The 18,205-nt window shown below is 28.9% G+C and overlaps 4 protein-coding genes across 6 annotated transcripts in view; 3 read left to right on the top strand and 1 right to left on the bottom strand.

The window, feature by feature from the left end:
• The window catches only part of LOC148232452 (nucleoredoxin-like), a 60,187-nt gene extending 55,704 nt beyond the window's left edge, over positions 1–4,483 (bottom strand). Inside the window, exons 1-3 of one of the 3 annotated variants that reach the window (XM_088191320.1) lie at positions 4,239–4,479; positions 4,118–4,175; positions 1,169–1,592 (exon numbers count right to left, since the gene is read on the bottom strand). In XM_088191320.1, coding sequence (XP_088047446.1) covers positions 1,169–1,576 — 408 coding nt within the window. In that variant the 5' untranslated portion in view covers positions 1,577–1,592; positions 4,118–4,175; positions 4,239–4,479. Of the gene's footprint in view, positions 1–1,168; positions 1,593–4,117 lie in introns of all 3 variants that reach the window. The other 2 variants (XM_088191319.1, XM_088191321.1) reach the window with 2 other exon arrangements.
• A 2,495-nt stretch (positions 4,484–6,978) lies between these two features.
• LOC148232451 (uncharacterized) lies at positions 6,979–8,352 on the top strand. The gene is made up of 4 exons (XM_088192597.1): positions 6,979–7,110; positions 7,175–7,239; positions 7,309–7,384; positions 7,445–8,352. Exons 1-4 carry the CDS (start codon positions 7,083–7,085, stop codon positions 8,248–8,250), a joined length of 975 nt encoding a protein of 324 aa, XP_088048723.1. The 5' UTR covers positions 6,979–7,082; the 3' UTR covers positions 8,251–8,352.
• Positions 8,353–9,930: 1,578 nt separating this feature from the next.
• mms4 (Methyl methanesulfonate sensitivity 4) lies at positions 9,931–12,086 on the top strand. Its single transcript, XM_088192596.1, has 9 exons — positions 9,931–10,179; positions 10,259–10,563; positions 10,634–10,810; positions 10,877–11,049; positions 11,109–11,197; positions 11,262–11,367; positions 11,441–11,523; positions 11,579–11,691; positions 11,763–12,086. Exons 1-9 carry the CDS (start codon positions 10,068–10,070, stop codon positions 11,925–11,927), a joined length of 1,323 nt encoding a protein of 440 aa, XP_088048722.1. The 5' UTR covers positions 9,931–10,067; the 3' UTR covers positions 11,928–12,086.
• A 1,938-nt stretch (positions 12,087–14,024) lies between these two features.
• Positions 14,025–16,833, top strand: LOC148232449 (uncharacterized). Its single transcript, XM_088192595.1, has 5 exons — positions 14,025–14,075; positions 14,155–14,349; positions 14,434–14,498; positions 14,561–14,636; positions 14,702–16,833. Exons 2-5 carry the CDS (start codon positions 14,322–14,324, stop codon positions 16,408–16,410), a joined length of 1,878 nt encoding a protein of 625 aa, XP_088048721.1. The 5' UTR covers positions 14,025–14,075; positions 14,155–14,321; the 3' UTR covers positions 16,411–16,833.
• Positions 16,834–18,205: the final 1,372 nt, after the last annotated feature.

The raw sequence follows: 18,205 nt of genomic DNA, 5'->3' as shown, positions 1-18,205 counted from the left end.
TATTCACTAGAGAGCAGAAGATTTGAGACGATCAATGCCCCTAAGATTATTGAACCAACATAAGCGATTTACGTGGTACAGTATAACCTCAAAGTTAGTTTAAATCTAAAAACAATTATATATAAGATATATTTATTTTTTATCATTATATGTTTATTTTTATAGAAAAACACATTTTGCATGAAACTTTGCTACATATAAATCTTCTGTTGCGACAAAATTAGTTACAAGAATTTACTAAAAGTCTATAAAACTTATTTTTGTCTGCATTATACAAGCGCACGTGCGAATCAAAAAGCACTTTGCAAAAAACATGAACAAATGATACAGTCGGTGCCAATACAAAGACAAATAGTATAGCAGTGCAACTGGCGGTCCGCTAAACAATTTTTATTTAATTAAATTTAAAAGTCACTTCGGACATTTTTTTTGTTTACGGATACTGGTGAGAGCTAAAAAATGTCACTACGGACATATCTGTTTGTTTACCTAGGCATAGGGTATACAAACAAAAATTTCCGAGGTGATATTTCTTTAGCTTCCACCATCAAAATACTATTTGACGACCCTAAGTCAAACCATCTCCAGCTCAGAAGTCACAGTATTTCGGAAATTTTCAACCTTGGGGACTGTGACGCAATAGATAAATTAAAATTTTATTAATCAACAGGTTTATTACTTTTATAGTAAACAGTCAATTTTGAACCAAATTTGAACTAACATAGAAAATTTAATATTGTAGTAAAAATTGAAATCATTTTTAATACATCTTCTTGTATTATCAATATACAATATATATTATATTTTTGTGAATGGCTCAAGATCCATTAGAATCCAAGTACTATTTCTATTCTTATTATCATATATTATCTATATCGCGACACGTAAGCAGTGCTTTTCATAATATATATTTAATACAAGCAAAACATGGGAGAGTGTTTATTGGTTTAGGTTATTCACGTCTTGTTTATTAACATGTGCATTTTAATTCCGCTACCTGATACTATCCAGTGCATACATAAATGTTTATATAATGCTCAGCGGAAGTCATGGCATACCATAGCTTTCCAGCAAGATTAGAATACATAATCATATTTCATTTGCTATGAGTATTAGCAGAAAATTCGTATGAGTTAAAAATCTTAATGAAATATGTTTTTAAGTATACCTTAGTATCCACGTCGGAGAACGGCACTGCAAACCATGGAAGATCCAGGACGTTACTCCTGAAGGTGGCTTCGTAGTCGACGATCACATCAGTGTGGGTCCACAGTACCACTTGGATAACTTCAAACTTTTGCTTTCCGGCGGCGTCGTTGCGCTTTTTGTAAAAGTCCACCAGATTCTTGGTGAAGTCGTCACACTCCGCATTGATGTTGGCGAACGAGAAGTAAACGCCATAGATCTGATCGTTTGGCTCCTCGACGACAATATTGTCGCCAAGAGCTCTTTCAGTGGACACCAAAGGAAACTCTTTATCTTCGCCGGAAGTCATGCATTTTATAAGCTTCTCGCCAAAGAGCTTCATCTTCCATTCCGGATCTGAAGCGCTGACGCTAGTCGACATTTTCATCATTTTGACTCTGTGTGTACTGAAACAAATATAATATAAAATTATTTTATTATTTTAAACATATTTATAAAATAAATAAAGTAAAAAAAATATTTTATAAAATGCTTCCAATTTACTTCCTTTGCTAAAATTATTTATTTGCAATTAATATCACAAAGATCCATAATTGTTAAAGTATATAAACTTATCCAATTTTAAATAAGATATAACATAAATAAGTACAAAATGAATAATCGATTATTTTAAGTTACAAAACAGAATGGAATACAATAGAATACAACTTCGATAATCTTATATAATAGCGTATTCATTGAATCGTTAAAATATTATTAACTACAGTTAAGCCTGTCAGAATAACTAATACTTGTAAATTAAACACTGAGCTTCTCTTTCATATTAAAAATATTTTTGTAAGATCCACGATAATAAAACAATATATTATTGAGAAAAGAACTTTGGATACAGTTACAATAACTTTGATTTTGACTTAAGCAGTAAAAAAACTTTTAGATCAACTATATTTGTATGTAACAGAAAGCCTTAATCAAACTGGTAGTTATTATGATCACAACGCCTATTATGTTTGTTATTTATTAAAGTTTACGATTAAACGTAAGTCTACATAAAGTTAATTAATTTTTTGTTTGCAAATGATTTTATCACAAAAAGATAAACTCGACGTAAAATGTCTGTTATGTTTTTAGAGGAAATTAATAAGCAATGCGAATACGTATAAAATAAAGGGAGAAATTTATGTAATCGATTTTTTTATATGTTACAATAGCTTATAAAAAAACACATCATTTTAATTTAAGATATATCCTTAATCACTGGTTGAATTGGTATGTCTTAATTATTTTTCAGTGGTTAATAGCCAATTGTCCGTTAATTTTTGTAGTGAAAATATTTATAAGAGTTAGAATACCAAATCGTTTGGGTCAAAATTAATTATTCTTTAATCAACAAGACAAATTTTACATTCATCAATACAAAAAAATAATGTTGTAATCGGGTTATTGGTAAAAATAGCTACTCTTGGTGAAAATCGAGAGATACTATGATTGTATTTACGCGATAAGCATAAGAGTATTTACTAACATTTGATAAAACAATACATTTGGATAACCCTTATATCTTAATGCTAATGAAAACAAATGAACTACTATTTATTATATATAATAAAAATATTATTAAAAAATTGTCATTTTTCTTCATACAAATATTCACCAAAAATAGATAAGCACATTAAGAGACTATACCCTTGAAACTGCAAAACAGATTAGATACTGTATACCTGTTATACGTGGCTTAGAAAATTGGAGAAGTCGTATACCTGATATATATCGGTATTGACCGAAGAAATGTGGGCCAATCGACACAAAATCTGGACAGTTTCCATGGAGTTTTCGAAACAATAGACAAAAGAATATTGTTGAATAAATTAAAGATTGTAGGTATGTTTGAAATTATTTGTTAATTAAATATATTTATATGAAAAAAATATAAAATAAATAATGCTTATTCCAAAGAGAAAAAAATGACATCAGGTGTACCACAGTGGTCACAATTAGGACCATTGTTGCTTATAATATATATTATTTAAATAATTAATAATATAAAAATAATGTAAAATACGTCTATTTGCAGACGACACATTAATTTATTGCATAGGTAACAATGCTTAAGAAGTTGTAGTTAACTTGAATATTAATTTAAGTATCATATAAATATGGTTAAAAAATAATGTGCTTAACTAAATGATAATAGAACAAAATGTATGTTTATTAATTATAAAGTAATGTTAGATAATAATATAAAAATAGTTATATTGTAGATAACTATAATAGATAAAGTTGATATTATAAAATATTTAGCAGTAATTGTAGATAAAAAAATGTAAGGATCATTGTAATTACATATTTAAAAAATAAGTACAAAAATATGTTTATTATTTAGGATGAGAAATATGCTAAATAGAATGAAGAACAACTTTGTTCATTAAGAAATGAATTAGAATATTAAAATCTTTTTTATATTCTGTTTATGTTGATATTATATTTTGATTAAATTTGTTTAATGTATAAACAATAAGCTATATTAGCTAAATATATTAGGTGTATCTTATTCGTCTTCAAGGTGACGAGAAATAAAGCGAAAACTATCTTCATTGTGCATGAGAGGTGCTTCTTATATTCCGGAATGGAAGGTATCCACTGAACCAGCGATAAATTACAGAATTGCCCTGGATACATTACTGTTTATCACGATTTTAAAATATTATTTACTACACCAATGTCTTAGAATTAAATAATAAATTTAAATTATTAATTTTAGCTTTTTATTTTATTTTTTATGTGTGATACTAAGTAAAATATAACATATATTTAGATAGATACGAAATATGACAAGTTATTAAATATAAAATACGTGCTGTAAATTAGTTTCAATAATTAGGATAAATAGTTATTTTTAAATCCTAGAAGACAGTGAATATAAAATGTCTTAAAGGTATAATATATATAAAGAGCTAAACAATAAACATACCAACACTGGCAGCGCTAAATCTGAGAATCAAAATAAAACACTTCAAAGACGTCCATTTCTAATTTACATAATACTATTAAATGTTTTAAAACTATATGTATTTATTATGTTTTATTATTACCGGCGATATGACTCACTGGTTTTTTCTTAATATAACTACACTTTTTTAGCAAAACAATCGTCAGTAAAAGTGATCAAAACGGCTAATTTAGCACCTGGGCTAAACTACTAAATTATTATTAAGCCCGGAGAAGTTTTTTGACTTTTTGTGCGTGTTTTATGCGATGTTATTAGTTTTTTAAACATAACGAGCGAGACTAAAAACGGCTAAGACCGCACGCAACAACGATCAGGCTCGACTGACTCGTGCAGTTCGCGTACAGTCATGGCAACCCCTTCAATGTCCCCCCTTTTACCGAAGCGCTCCTCAAACTTTTTTTATTTTTTTATTTACTGAAGTAATAGTAAAATGGTTTATTTATTTATTAGAAATCTAACCATCGTGATTTGACATGTTTCCCCAAAGCGTCATGAATCAAACACATACATACATATGATTCTTATACATATTCATACAATTTAAGACACCTGTTGTTATTAGAAATGCACACGAAATGCTTTTTTACACGCATTCATACTAAATAAAATGTTTCAGCTCCTCGTAGCTATCGCCGAAAACATCATTCTATCTGGCAAGCTCGTTAAGAAGAGTACACGGCTAAAAAAGTGCTTTATAAATACACGCTACGCTGAGAATGCAATAAAATGTTTTCCAATTCACCTAACATAAAGACGCTGTGAATATGAACCGTACTCTAGTTTAAAAAAATAAGCTTGGCGATCCCTGCTCTAGGTCACTCTACAGCTCGCAGCTTAAATTTGCTGGGCTTTATAGAGATGTGGACACTGCCCCGTAGCAATTTTAAGAATTGCTTCATTACAACAATGCCTAACATTGTATCTATATTATATAACGATACGAACTAACATATTGCACTGTGGGGCTGTTTATTTATGTTATTATAACCAAAACTAGGTGGCAATCTGAAAACATATAAGTAATGGGGGCGGATGGCAGCATATTCTTTTGGCGGATCTCGGCGGGAAAACTACGACCGGCGGCGCCTCGGTCGTCGATCTCTCTTATCATAATATTCAAACATGTAACTAAATTTTACTTCAATACATAATACTGCAGCGGCTCAGTCTGTGTCTAATTGCCACCCATCACTACTCGTCCGCTGAAGAACTATAACTGCGAATCGGCAATAAATTATCAATGTGATGCGCGAAATTGAGCATACTAAATCTCTATCCCTCGAATGTCATTTCTAAATTATTGACTTATTTCTGCTTAGAACGCTTTCACTTAAACCATTAACAAATTACGCCGTCCAAAATGAGAATGTGACACTTAACAATAGGTAGCCGGTTGTCGTACGACCATCTCTGCATTTGTGCGAATACTTTAAAACACTTTCAGTTCATCAGTAATACGTATGTCTTTGATAAAGAGAAGAAAGAGTAAAGGACCCAAATTAGATCTTTGCGGTACTCCTAAATAACAATAAAAATCGGAGTTATTATTTTAACTTTGTTGGATGCTTTATAAAATTTGATATGAACTTTATCCACCTATATTTAGAATCGAGAATTATTGCCACCGCCTTCGAAAGACACAAGTGTTTAATGACTAGAACGATGTGAACGAATACTGTGTAGCTGATCCACTAGAGCCTGTCAACTTAAATTAACCAATTTAGCTGATGCTAAAGAAACGCGACAGAAACGTTATTTAGGGAAGGCATGTTAAGGTATTTGCCTTTTCCCTCCCCAAAGAATTTGCCCAAAAAATTCATGTCATTTTATAAAATACTATGAATTTATTGAAGTCGATATATTAAAAAAAACGACTTCTGACTACCCAACTTTTGCTCCCCCCCCCCCCCCATATAAAAAGCTTAAATGACGTCTCTGATTCTAAAACAAAGTTATATCTCAAAAAAAAACCAAACATATCATTTCAAGGAAATCATATCGGAATACATTTTCACTGGTAGATATATATTTTTACCAATAAAAGTAAAATTATATGAATTTATACTTATAATTGTTTATTTACATGCGATGTGTAAATGTTACAGTGAATCTGTATTTTTCAGTGAAGTTATATTTTCACTAGTGAAGTCCAAATACATATTCACCAGTAGATATATATTGATACCAGCAAATATATAATTTAACTGATAAGCGCTAATAAGCTTCTCAAAAATGTCTATGAAAAATGAATTTGCTGTTAAAACCTATTTGCTGTTCAAACCCAAACCTAACGGAATGAAAGTTCTAAAACTAATTTTAGCTTTACAACTTTCATTAGGTTAAGTCCAAAATACAAACTAAGCCAACTCATCTCTCAGGGATAAATAAGCGGAAGAAAAAGTAGACAGACATCGCATCTCGCATATTGCTCCCTAGTTTGTATAAAGCTATATATATATATATATATATAGTTAGTCGTTCTTTTTAACACTTGTAACCATATTTTGAAAATATCGAAGGAGCACACTAAAAAAAGGTCATTTCAGAATTTTTCGTTAATTTTTGCTGCAGGGGCTAAATAAAAAGATACCTCGGACATATTTTTTCGATGAGGACAAAGGAGAAAAAAATGTTGTATACGTCTGTTAACCTTAACTTTAACCAATTATTTTTAAATATTTTTAAATGAATTTGTAACTACTAAATAAAAAACGGCAATAAATAAACCGAAATTTAATAAAAATATTTTGTGCGCATTATTATCTTATATAATTATAAATGTATTATAAAATGACATACCGTTAAAAGGAAAGTATTTATTTAGAGTATGTTTAATATATGTAGTGTTGAGGCCAAAAAAAATATATTCATTTGACGTTTGTTGAATTTAGGTATGCTTTGAACTATTTGCATACATGTTAATATAATGTCAATTTCACAATTTATTAAGAAAGGTGAGGAAATAACAATGATACGCAATATTCATAGAAAATGTGTAATATATTACAACATTTATAGAACCAGGTGTCGAAAATGAAGATGATACTTTTACATCATTGAGCATATTAAATTGTACAGTAAAGGTAAAATGAACATAAGATGAATGTATATAAGCAAGGATAACTAACAAGGTTATTTTATTTACTTTTAAGCACGAAAACGTAAATATAGAATATGATTGCAAAGATGAACAAACCTTTAAAAAAACAGATGATAACTTTAAAATGGGTTAGTGAGTTTCAAATATATTAGGTTACACTCTTTTTATCTTAATGTGTATCTTTTCAGAAACACACGATGTTAAAGATATATTTATAGAAAAAGAAGCAGTTGCTAATATTTCATTTTGCAATACACAACCGGATTTATATCAATGTGTGAATAAAGATAAGTGGACGAAGGCATTAGCATCTGCACAACATCTTAGAAAATGTGATAAATGTGGAATAGAGTTTAATTCTAAATATGAACTCTCGAAGCATATGAATATTCATACTGATTGTGAAGAGTGTGGAAAAACGTTTAAATCTAAAAAAATCCTTGCTCGTCATATGAAAACGCATACTAATTCATACGATTTTGAATGTCAGAAGTGTAACAAAGTTTTCAAAACAAAACCTAACCTTTTACAACATAATAAAAAAGTTCACCGCGATTCTTACGAGTTTCACTGTGACAAATGCAGAAAAGCGTTCAAGTATAAAATGTTCCTTGTACGTCATATAAATGACTGTTACGATTCCGATAGCTTTGAATGTAAAAGTTGTGGGAAAGTATTTAAAAGCAAACATTCCTTAACACGCCACAGTATACATATACATAGTGATTCTCGGGACTTTATTTGTAATCAGTGTGGAAAATCGTTTAAAACTAAAAGTTATCTTACATTGCATAGCCAAACTGTACACGGAGATGATATATATGACGTTGAATGTAAAGAGTGTGGAAAATTGTTTAAGAATAGAAGATACCTTCAAAATCATTTGTCTGTGCATAGTAATTCCTACGACTTTAAATGTGATACATGCGAAAAGGTTTTTAAAAACAAAAAATATCTCTATCAACATGTTAAATATGTACATCCTTTTTTATAATTCCTGAAACGTATATATATTTTTAATAGTAGAAGATAAAATCTTATTTTTTGTTTTATTTATAAAGATATTGTAATAAAAAATTGTTAAATTGTTAAAAAAGTATCAAAAGAATGAAAAAGACATTATTTAAATTATATATTATATTATTTTATAATACGCAAGTACTAATATTACTTGGATGCGATTTAAAAGGGAATGATTTTAAGAGATATGTGCATTTAAATAAATACTTTGTTCCATAAAATGATTTGCTGTGCATTTAGGTAAGGTAATTCTTCGGATTTTTTCTTAGAAAAATAATTAGTTGCAGAGAGTTATTCATGGGGTGTTCACTATTCTGACCAATGCTCGCTCTCACCTTAACTGTCCGACAGTAATTAATAGACAATTTGTCTTATGGGACAATTATATACAATAAATTTCTCATTTAAATTGTCCTCATATTATTTATGTGTACTTGAGATTGTCATTTTTTTTAAATATATTTTATTTAAGAATATATATATATTGATTTTAATTAATATACACTTTATAAGAACATTTAGTTATTATACAACCAAAGTTTAAAGAACCACATTATTACCACAAGAAACCAGAGACCAAAGATACTTTTATAACATCACCGTTACAATGTCTTGAATCAACCTAGACTCTTTTTCATTCGATCCTAACATATAAACGTCTTTTATCTGTATATTAGTATAATTTAAACAATAGTTATGCCATAAAACTGTAGATCTAACTGGGTGAATAAATCACATCATAAAAGATACATTTGGCGAGGTATGAATTTCTTTTCATTTAATATTTTTTAGTATTTATATTATTATGATTTTGGCTTAATTAATTTTTATATTTGACCATCGTCATTTGTTTATTTATCAAATTTTAATAATTTAATCTATATTTTTAAAACCATTTTAAATAACATCTTCACTATAAAACAGGGCTGTGGAGTCGTTAAAAAAAAACACGACTCCGACTCCGATTCCGATATTTACCAACAACACGACTCCACTCCGACTCCGACTCCGACTTCGACTCCGACTCAAAAAAGTTTAATTTTATCAGGTATTTTTGGTGTTTTTCTACACGTTTAATATTCATACGCTATACACATTCATTATTACGCAATAAAAAATTCATAAATTTCATAATTTAAAAAATGCTCGGAGTCGCTCATTTTTCACGACTCCGACTCCGACTCCAACTCCGGCCAAAACACCACGACTCCACGACTCCAACTCCGACTCCGACTCCGACTCCACAGCCCTGCTATAAAACTATGCATTTTTGCTATGGCCGGTAAAAAAAATCTGAATTTGAAATTATTATATATATATATATATATATATATATATATATATATATATATATATATATATATATATATATATATATATATATGGTCAGAATTTTAATACGGTTATGGTCAGAATATAAGCAGCCTTATAACACGAAATTTTTGCCATAATTTACCTAAATAAATAGTGTACAATAGGCCCCCTACAATATTTTTATTCTTACCCCTACAATATTTTTATTTTTATCTTGACCCTCAATCATATGATTATGACCAGGCATTATTTTAATTCTGACCGTCCTATATTTTTATTCTAACCATTTCATATTTATTTTGACCTTGAATAATAGAAATATGATTAGGCTATTTTTAAGATTCTGACTGAGTTTTAATTTTAATTCTGACCATTTAATTTGTTGCCAAATAAAAAATAATTTCCAACGAATTTATATTTTCAATACTTGAATATTATTTTTTTTACTGGCAACTCTTCAGTGTGTTTGACAGTTGAATGTTTTGTAAACAACATAAAATGACTACCATAGATTTGTGTTCAGATACTGAGGAACAAAACTTACAGCCGTCTCCAACAATTGAGAAACAATATATTAATAAACTTTTAAGTTAGTTTAATATTTTGATAAAAAATGTGTAACGTATAACCTAAATATGAATTTTCATAATGTAAAAAAATAATTTCAGATGATGAATACATTAAAGAAACATCGTCTGTGGTTAATTTGAATAAGTTTGATTCATATGCCTCATCGTCCGGCGTTTTTTGTATGGAAAGTAAAAATATCAAAGATACACCTTATGGTTATGACGAAGATGACGATTGTCCATTATCTATATATAATAAAAAAAAAACGATAAGTCCTCCTGTATCTAAAGCTAAAAAATCACCTAGGGCCAAAAAAGATAAATCGTTGATCGAAAGAGAAAAGGCATTAAAACTTGCAATAAAATCAAACAGCAAATCTTTAAAACCTGGTGAATGCATTAAGGTTTTATTTTTTAATAATTTTATAATATATAATTTATGTTCGATGATTCATATAGTATTTATATTATTAGTATATTACTGTGGAAATTGGTTCCGGTTTATTGAGTAAGCCGTATTGTTCAAAAGTTCTTTCAACGTTGAACGAATCGAATATTAAATATAAGACTGAACCACCCATAATTGCTGATGAAAAATGTATAGGTTGGAAGCGAAATTCTCTGAAACATTTTGTCAACGACGAAGCAAAGGTATTTATATTTATTATTAATTATTAATAATGGAGTGTAATTTTTTAATTATGATGTATTTTCTAGTTATCAACAACGCAGAGTGAAGTACAAGAACCGTTTATATTGGTAGTTTTAGATATGTCGGAAATGGAAGAGTTGCTGATTGACCGATCGTTGAACACTAGGATGCAATTCTATAAAGAATCTACTAATTATCAAGTCACTCTTCTGCTTTATGGAAGTAAAGCTTATTTTAGGTATTACAACTTTTAGTGAAAATAGACTTTATATATTTTTAATCATTTTATTTTTAAAGAGGTTTGAATGGTAAAAAACCTAAAGCAAAGAAGGCTAAGAACGTCAGTTCAAAAGTTTGCCAAAATGATTTGGATTATTATTTAACAAGTAAGATAAAATATTTATACATACATATAATAAATATATGATTAATTTTGCTTTATTATTCTAGAACTACTATTTGAACTTTCTGTGAGCTGCGTTAAATGTGAATCACATGAAGAATTAGCCCAAATAATATATCAATACACAAAATCCATATCAGAAATTCCATTCAAGTAAGTAAAATTATCAGAAGTGTCTTGAAAATATTTATTGTAAGTAATTAACAAATTTATGATTTAATAATAGGAAAGAAAGAAATGCTGTCGATGATATGGCTACATTTTACATGAGGGGAGATAACAAAGGATGTGTTCAAGTGGATAAAAATGGTAATTATATTATAATTTAATTTAACAATTGATATTGATAACGTTATTTTTATAGGTAAAGGTTTACTTCAATTGTGGTGTAAAGCTCTTACAAAATTTCCTACAGCTAGCTTGGAAACCGCTCAAGCTATAGTCAATAATTATCCATCTCCAGTATTATTTATTCAAGTATTTTATCATTATTTCATATTTTATAGTCAATCTATAATATATTTTGATATTTTATTTGTTTTTTTTAGTATTTGCAATCTGATTCAGCTGAAAATGTTATAAAAACAATATCCGATATTCCCGTGAGACGTTCAGCTGGACCACTAGCTTCTACAAGACGAGTCGGGGCACAACTTGCCCAAAAATTATACGTCTTTTTTACTGCTACCGACGGACAACAACCAATATCTTAATATTATTAATTTATATGTCTTCCATAAATTTAACTTTTGTCATTTTGTTCATATTATGTGTATATTTTTGTTCATATTATGTATAATGATGTATTGTGCCGTTTAATGTGATTAGTTATCATATTTTGTACTTAACTATAAATACTGATATTTTCAACATTTTTGTAATTTAATCACAGGGATAGAGAAAGAAAAATGATAATTGTTTAGGTTACTTGAAGTAACAAAACCTCGAGAGCACTTCTATATATTGTTCGTTCTATGGATATGATTTAAATTCACCCAATTCTCTTTTTACAAGGAGGCTACATTCCAGACGTTACTGTGCATAAAAATTGTGTAAAAAAGGTAAGGTGCACATATGAAAATGGGAGATAGGTTCCATTACTTAAAATTCTCAATTAAAATACTACATAAAATAAACTCAAAACATAATTTTTTTGTAACTAATAATAGAAAAAATCACTAAAAAAATATTTTATCCATTTTCTTGGAACGTGAAAAGAGAATCGGTTGTATTATATATACATACAGACCAGAAAAAATTAAACAAATATATCAGGGCTAATCTGAATCAGGCAATTGTGTGAAAGAGTTGTGACTGATTTATCAATTATATTTGAAAATTTTGGCTATTGTTTGTCATTGACTTTATTACATAAATTGTTGAATAAAAAGATTTTTGCTGTTGGAACCATACTATCTACAAGAAAATATTTTCCATCCACTAAGTTCTCTTTGGATAAAAATATGGAACTTTGAGAAAGTGAAGCTGCAATGACGCCCAATATCCGTAACCAAATGGAGATATAGAGGTAAAAAGGTAGTTTGTGTTGCTTCCAACATGCACAATCCAAATATAAAAGGAAGCGTGAAAAGTACAAACAAAAGTGGTTGAAGAAATAGTATCCCATGCCCTAAACATATATGCGATTACAACAAATTTTAGGGAGGAGTTGATAAATTTGACCAGCTTTTGTCATCATATAATATATCATGGAAGTCCAGGCAGTGGTGGCTAAGAAAATAGTTTTATATGATTGAAGCTGACATCGTTAATTCATATATATTATATAAAGACATATGAGAAAAAGCAACTCGAGGGGTAAAAAAACAGATACCCAACTTGCATTTAGAAGTCAATTGGCGGATGAATTGGTTGGTTTATTGAGCAGACGAACGGCCTTTGCCAGAGAAGAGTTGGAAAGTGCTCCAGTTCTAGACTTTACAGGGAAGAATAGTGAATGCGACCGAGAACTATAACTACCTTCCGTAGCCTACATTTAGAGCTGTTTGAGCACCGAAGGGTTGTCTACGATGCCTTTTGAGCAATTTCCAGAAGTGTTCAATTATATAAACACTATCCTAGCGTATCCTAGCGTTGCCAAAATAAAAGCGCTGGGAATCAAGAACGGATAATACCCGAATCCTTCATGTAAAAATATCGGAAGAATTTATGTTGTACTTTTTTCAGTTTCAATTCATTACATTGATTCATTACGCCTGGAATCCCAATTAAAGAGCGAATTTCCAGTATGCGGCGGTCTAGAGCATCATAAAGAGTGCGCAATACTAAAGTATTCCTGAAGTAGCGCATTTCTTAAGATAAAACCGAGCATTTTTATGGATTAATTTTCAACGTTCTTCGAAAGTCACACCTAAATCCTTAGTAAAGGAATACCTGTCTAAAATATATCCACCGATATGATAAGAATATTCCGCCGGCATTGACAACATTTAAAATGAAATTGTGTGACATTTCTTTACACTGAAAAATAATAAAGAAAGCCTTAAATAAATATATTTATATTAAATAAATAATTATTTATTTACCAAACAAAACCTAACTGAAGCTTAAAAATAAAATAAAAATATTTAAATACATAGAAATTAATACCTAACTACAGCAATTTTTATTGCGTAAATATTAATAAAAAATCAATAATTGCGCATATAATTATATACATTGTGCATTTAAATATTTCTCAATAACAAATAGATTTCAGTCATTATAAATTGGCCAATTCTTGATTAAATTCGATTTTTTGCACGTTTAATTGTAAATTAATGAAAATTTTATTTATGGGCGTAATCTGCGGCGTTTAGGCCTTAGGATATTAGTGTGATTTGACGTATGTTGTGTTTAAGGTTAAATATGATAAACATTGTGATTGTATCCTTTTTCAATAAGTTTATGAAAAATAAATACTATTTTTTCTAATTGCAGATTATACCTAAAGCTTAAAATGTGATTAAAATAATTTAAGGACAATTGTCAGTTGCGTTTATATTATAGATTTATAAATTCATTAAGGGTTTAAAAACTTGACGAAAAGACATCACCAAGAATTTGAAAAGGAGATACTTATGATAATTGATATTTGAATTGCTACAATGTCGTTTTCACAGCCTATTAAAATAGGTATGGAGTTGATGTTCATTATTATTATTTATATTAATTTATACACACATAATTGTGTTTATTTATATTTATAATACATTTTAGAACCAGATGGCGATGGTCATATAAAAACTGCTTGCATTTTTAAAAAATTACCATGTACATTTAAGGTAAACTAAAATATTTACAATATTAAAAACATCGTGAAAAATTATATTTTTTTGTCCTAAAGTTCGAGAACGTGAAAATAAAGCATGAGCCAATTAAAGACAATAATACAGATACAGCCGACGATATGTTTGAAACAGGTTACAGAAATATTTTTTATTTTAATATATTCTTAATTTAATTTTATCTCTATTTATAATTTCAGAAACACGTGACGTTAAAAACGTACTTGATAGCGACTCTATCGATGTGGATATTGATACAGAGCTTAACAGTAATTTTAAATGTGATATATGTGGAAAACGGTTTAAAACCAAACATTGGCTTTTAAAACATGCTGATATTCATTCTAATGAATGTCGCGAATGTGGAAAAATATTTAAAAACAAGGATAATCTTTTAAGGCATATGAATCTCAATAAATGTGTTAAAGCTCTAATTATAAATGCTAAATATAATCTCAATAAATCCAATGCCTTTACTTGTAACGAGTGTGGAAAAGTTTTCACACGTAAAGGTTTCTTTTTAAGGCATTTGAAAATTCATAGTGAATATTTTATATGTGAAACTTGCGGTCAAACGATGAAAACTAAACAAATTCTTATAAGCCATATGAAGACTCATAGTAATTCTAATAATTTTGAATGTAAAAAGTGTAAGAAAGTATTCTTAACTAAATCTTACTTATCGACGCATTATAGAAACATCCATGGTTATATTGTGAAGTCTATTTTTAAATGCGATAAGTGCCCAAAAGTATATAAAAGTAATCATTTACTTTTAAAGCACAAAGAATTTCATGAAGATTTTGTATGCAAAGATTGCGGCCAAAAATTAAAAACTAAAAAATCTCTCGTACGTCATTTAAAAACTCATAATTTTTTCAACGACTTTGAATGTAAAGAGTGTAGAAGAGTATTTAAAACTAAATCTTATCTGTTGCAACATAATAGAAACATTCACCGCAATATGTTCGAGTCTAAATGCGAAAAGTGCAAAAAAGTATTCACATCTCAGACTCACCTTTTGTATCATATTAAAAATCATTGCGATACTAGCTTTAAATGCGAAAAGTGTGGAAACACTTTCAAATCTAACGATTCCCTCTCTCTTCATTTAGACAATAATTGTGAGAACTTTGAATGTAAAAAATGCGGAAAGGTATTGCAAAATAAACTGAATCTTCTGAATCATATCAGACATGTACATCAATATACTTTCTCAAACTATTTTGTATGCGACGATTGCGGAAGGGTTTTAAAATGTAAAGATTCTCTGATTCGTCATATGATCGTTCATAGCAATTCTTATGACTACATTTGTGAAGTCTGCGGAAAAGTATTCAAGAGTAAAAATTATTTAAAGCAACATATTAACATTCATAGCGATGTTAATGACTATAAATGCGACAACTGCGGTAGATCGTTCAAAAGTAGACGACGTATAGTTCTTCACATTAGTAGATATTGTTACAATAACAGCTGGTATAAATGTGAAAAGTGCAGGAAAACCTTTAAATCCAAATACAGTTCTCAAATTCATATGAATACACATTGTGAGTCAAACTTTGATTGCGAAAAATGTGGGAAAGAATTCAAAAGTAAATATTCTCTTTTGGCTCATATCAAGTTTTCTCATGATTATTCCACAGGCTTTACGTGTATTGAGTGTGGCAAATTTTTAAGGCATAAAAGAGCTCTATCGTCTCATATGCATACACATTATGATTCATATGATTTTCAATGCGATACGTGTGGAAAGAAATTTAAAAATAAATCAACCTTGAAGCGCCATATTGATGTACATGGAGATTCGAATAACTACAGCTGTGGGAATTGTGGAAAGAAATTTAAATCTAAAAGATATCTGACAAAGCATATGCGTAACACATGCAGAAATTTTAATACTGTATAAAATAGACTATTATTTTATTAATAAAGGAAACTTCTGTGCTCTGCACAATTTTATTTTGTTCTAAATCGAAAGATTTTATATTCAGCAGTAGTCCATAACAACGTGATTATTAATTTAGGATTATTTATCATAAATTACTTTCCATTCTACAAGTTATTAAAATCGATATACATATATACATATGATTTTAAAATAATTTTAATTGTTAATATTATTCATTATGTTACTAGACAATAATTTTGCTTTTTTATAAAAATAACTTATGTACTTTCTTGAATTTATTTATCTTCTAATATATTGTTTGTTAATATGTTTATATGTATTTACTACACATAAATATTGTTTATATTTTTATAATGAGAATATCTGTTTTTTAAACTATCTATGTTATACCAAAGAAAATAAAAAAAAATAGAAAAATTGTAGCAAATTCTTTAATTTCCTACCCAAAACGACCATATCAATTGTGTTATATCAAATGCTGTGGAGAAAATTTCACCGACTCAGACTCCAACTTTATCTTATGGTCTGACTCCGATTTTAACAATTTTATTAGGATTATTTTTTGCCAGCATATAATTGATAGCAATAAAAATAATGTCAACGATTTTCAATTCATAAAAAATTTAAAAGAAACCATTAAGCAAAAAGAGGCCACGTTACCTTATTCACATTTGTTGATAATATAATATGAAAAAAATAATGACATATAAAAAAGTACAAAAATATGTTAAGTAAAATGAAATATTTATGTAATATTAAATAATAAAAAAACAATACAATAAAATAAATTAAAATAACAAATTCAATAATTATAATTGCAAAGGAAAATGCTTGTTTTATTTTGACTATTAACTAATTCTAATCATAAATCTTTAATAATACTAAATCTAAATTTAATTTTTTTCATCCATGATTTAAACTGAATTAGATCTTAAAAAATGATTGCTTTCAATAAGTCAGCATTTATAGAAGCTCTTAAATCAGATTTGTTTATTTTATGCGCAGAAAATGAACACTCCTCAATGCACTCAACGTGTTTGAGTTTAATCACTCAATGAGTTTAAGCCGGTCGATTTTTTTAAGACTGTCTCCTCCTAAAATACTATGACTCTAACTCTGACTCCACAGCCCTAGTTTTATCCGTAGAAAACTGTACTCTTGCCTTTTGTGGAGACTCGGCAAGTTAAGGGCAAAAGCCCCTAAGTTAATTTTATCATATTAATGCAAATTGTTTATGATCGAAATTATAATTTGTGCTATATGATAACAACGAAATTGTTATTCATCGAATGAATATTTATTTATAAATATTATACTTTTATATAGTGTGTTTAGAGTAGTTGAATGTAGAAGATCGTCGAAAAAATTAAATATAAAATATTTTCGTTTGTTGAAGAAACGAGTGCAACAATTGGCTGGATAGTCGCTGCATAGTTGTGATTCGTCAGCGAGTTTTGCAACCCTTAATACTTAAGGCTGGGCTCCAATGAGGAGTGGTCAAATACGCTCAGACACGACTTTACCAGAGAGGGACTCCACCAGATTATTACTGCAGCAGAGAGGAACTGACCTCCGCTACACTGTCGCTGCCAAAACTACAAGAACTCCGAGGATTTTCACTGTTATTATCCCTCCGCTAGCTTCTCCACCACCGCTCAGAGAATAACGATCTCACCCATTAAAGTTTGTCGCAATATATGTAATTTTAACTAATAAATTATTACCAGTTTCTATCTGCGAAGTCACACCGACTCAAAAAATTAAGTTTTAAATTTTAAAAAGTATTTATGTA

Source organism: Plectrocnemia conspersa, unplaced genomic scaffold (assembly GCF_051122295.1).
Source record: "Plectrocnemia conspersa isolate PC_06_02 unplaced genomic scaffold, ASM5112229v1 ptg000009l, whole genome shotgun sequence".
Taxonomy (NCBI): domain Eukaryota; kingdom Metazoa; phylum Arthropoda; class Insecta; order Trichoptera; family Polycentropodidae; genus Plectrocnemia; species Plectrocnemia conspersa.
Note: the sequence above shows the minus strand (reverse complement) of the source record. Positions and strands in the feature narration are given on the sequence as shown.

Bases quoted from the DNA above. Each gene is read 5' to 3' on its own strand.
- LOC148232451 (XM_088192597.1), top strand. From the start codon at position 7,083: ATGTCAATTTCACAATTTATTAAGAAAG. The intron at 7,111-7,174 runs GTGAGGAAATAA...CAACATTTATAG, and splicing joins TTCACAATTTATTAAGAAAG to AACCAGGTGTCGAAAATGAA. The intron at 7,240-7,308 runs GTAAAATGAACA...TTTACTTTTAAG, and splicing joins TATTAAATTGTACAGTAAAG to CACGAAAACGTAAATATAGA.
- mms4 (XM_088192596.1), top strand. From the start codon at position 10,068: ATGTTTTGTAAACAACATAAAATGACTACCATAGATTTGTGTTCAGAT. The intron at 10,564-10,633 runs GTTTTATTTTTT...TTATATTATTAG, and splicing joins AACCTGGTGAATGCATTAAG to TATATTACTGTGGAAATTGG. The intron at 11,692-11,762 runs GTATTTTATCAT...TGTTTTTTTTAG, and splicing joins CTCCAGTATTATTTATTCAA to TATTTGCAATCTGATTCAGC.
- LOC148232449 (XM_088192595.1), top strand. From the start codon at position 14,322: ATGTCGTTTTCACAGCCTATTAAAATAG. The intron at 14,350-14,433 runs GTATGGAGTTGA...AATACATTTTAG, and splicing joins TTCACAGCCTATTAAAATAG to AACCAGATGGCGATGGTCAT. The intron at 14,637-14,701 runs GTTACAGAAATA...TTATAATTTCAG, and splicing joins CGACGATATGTTTGAAACAG to AAACACGTGACGTTAAAAAC.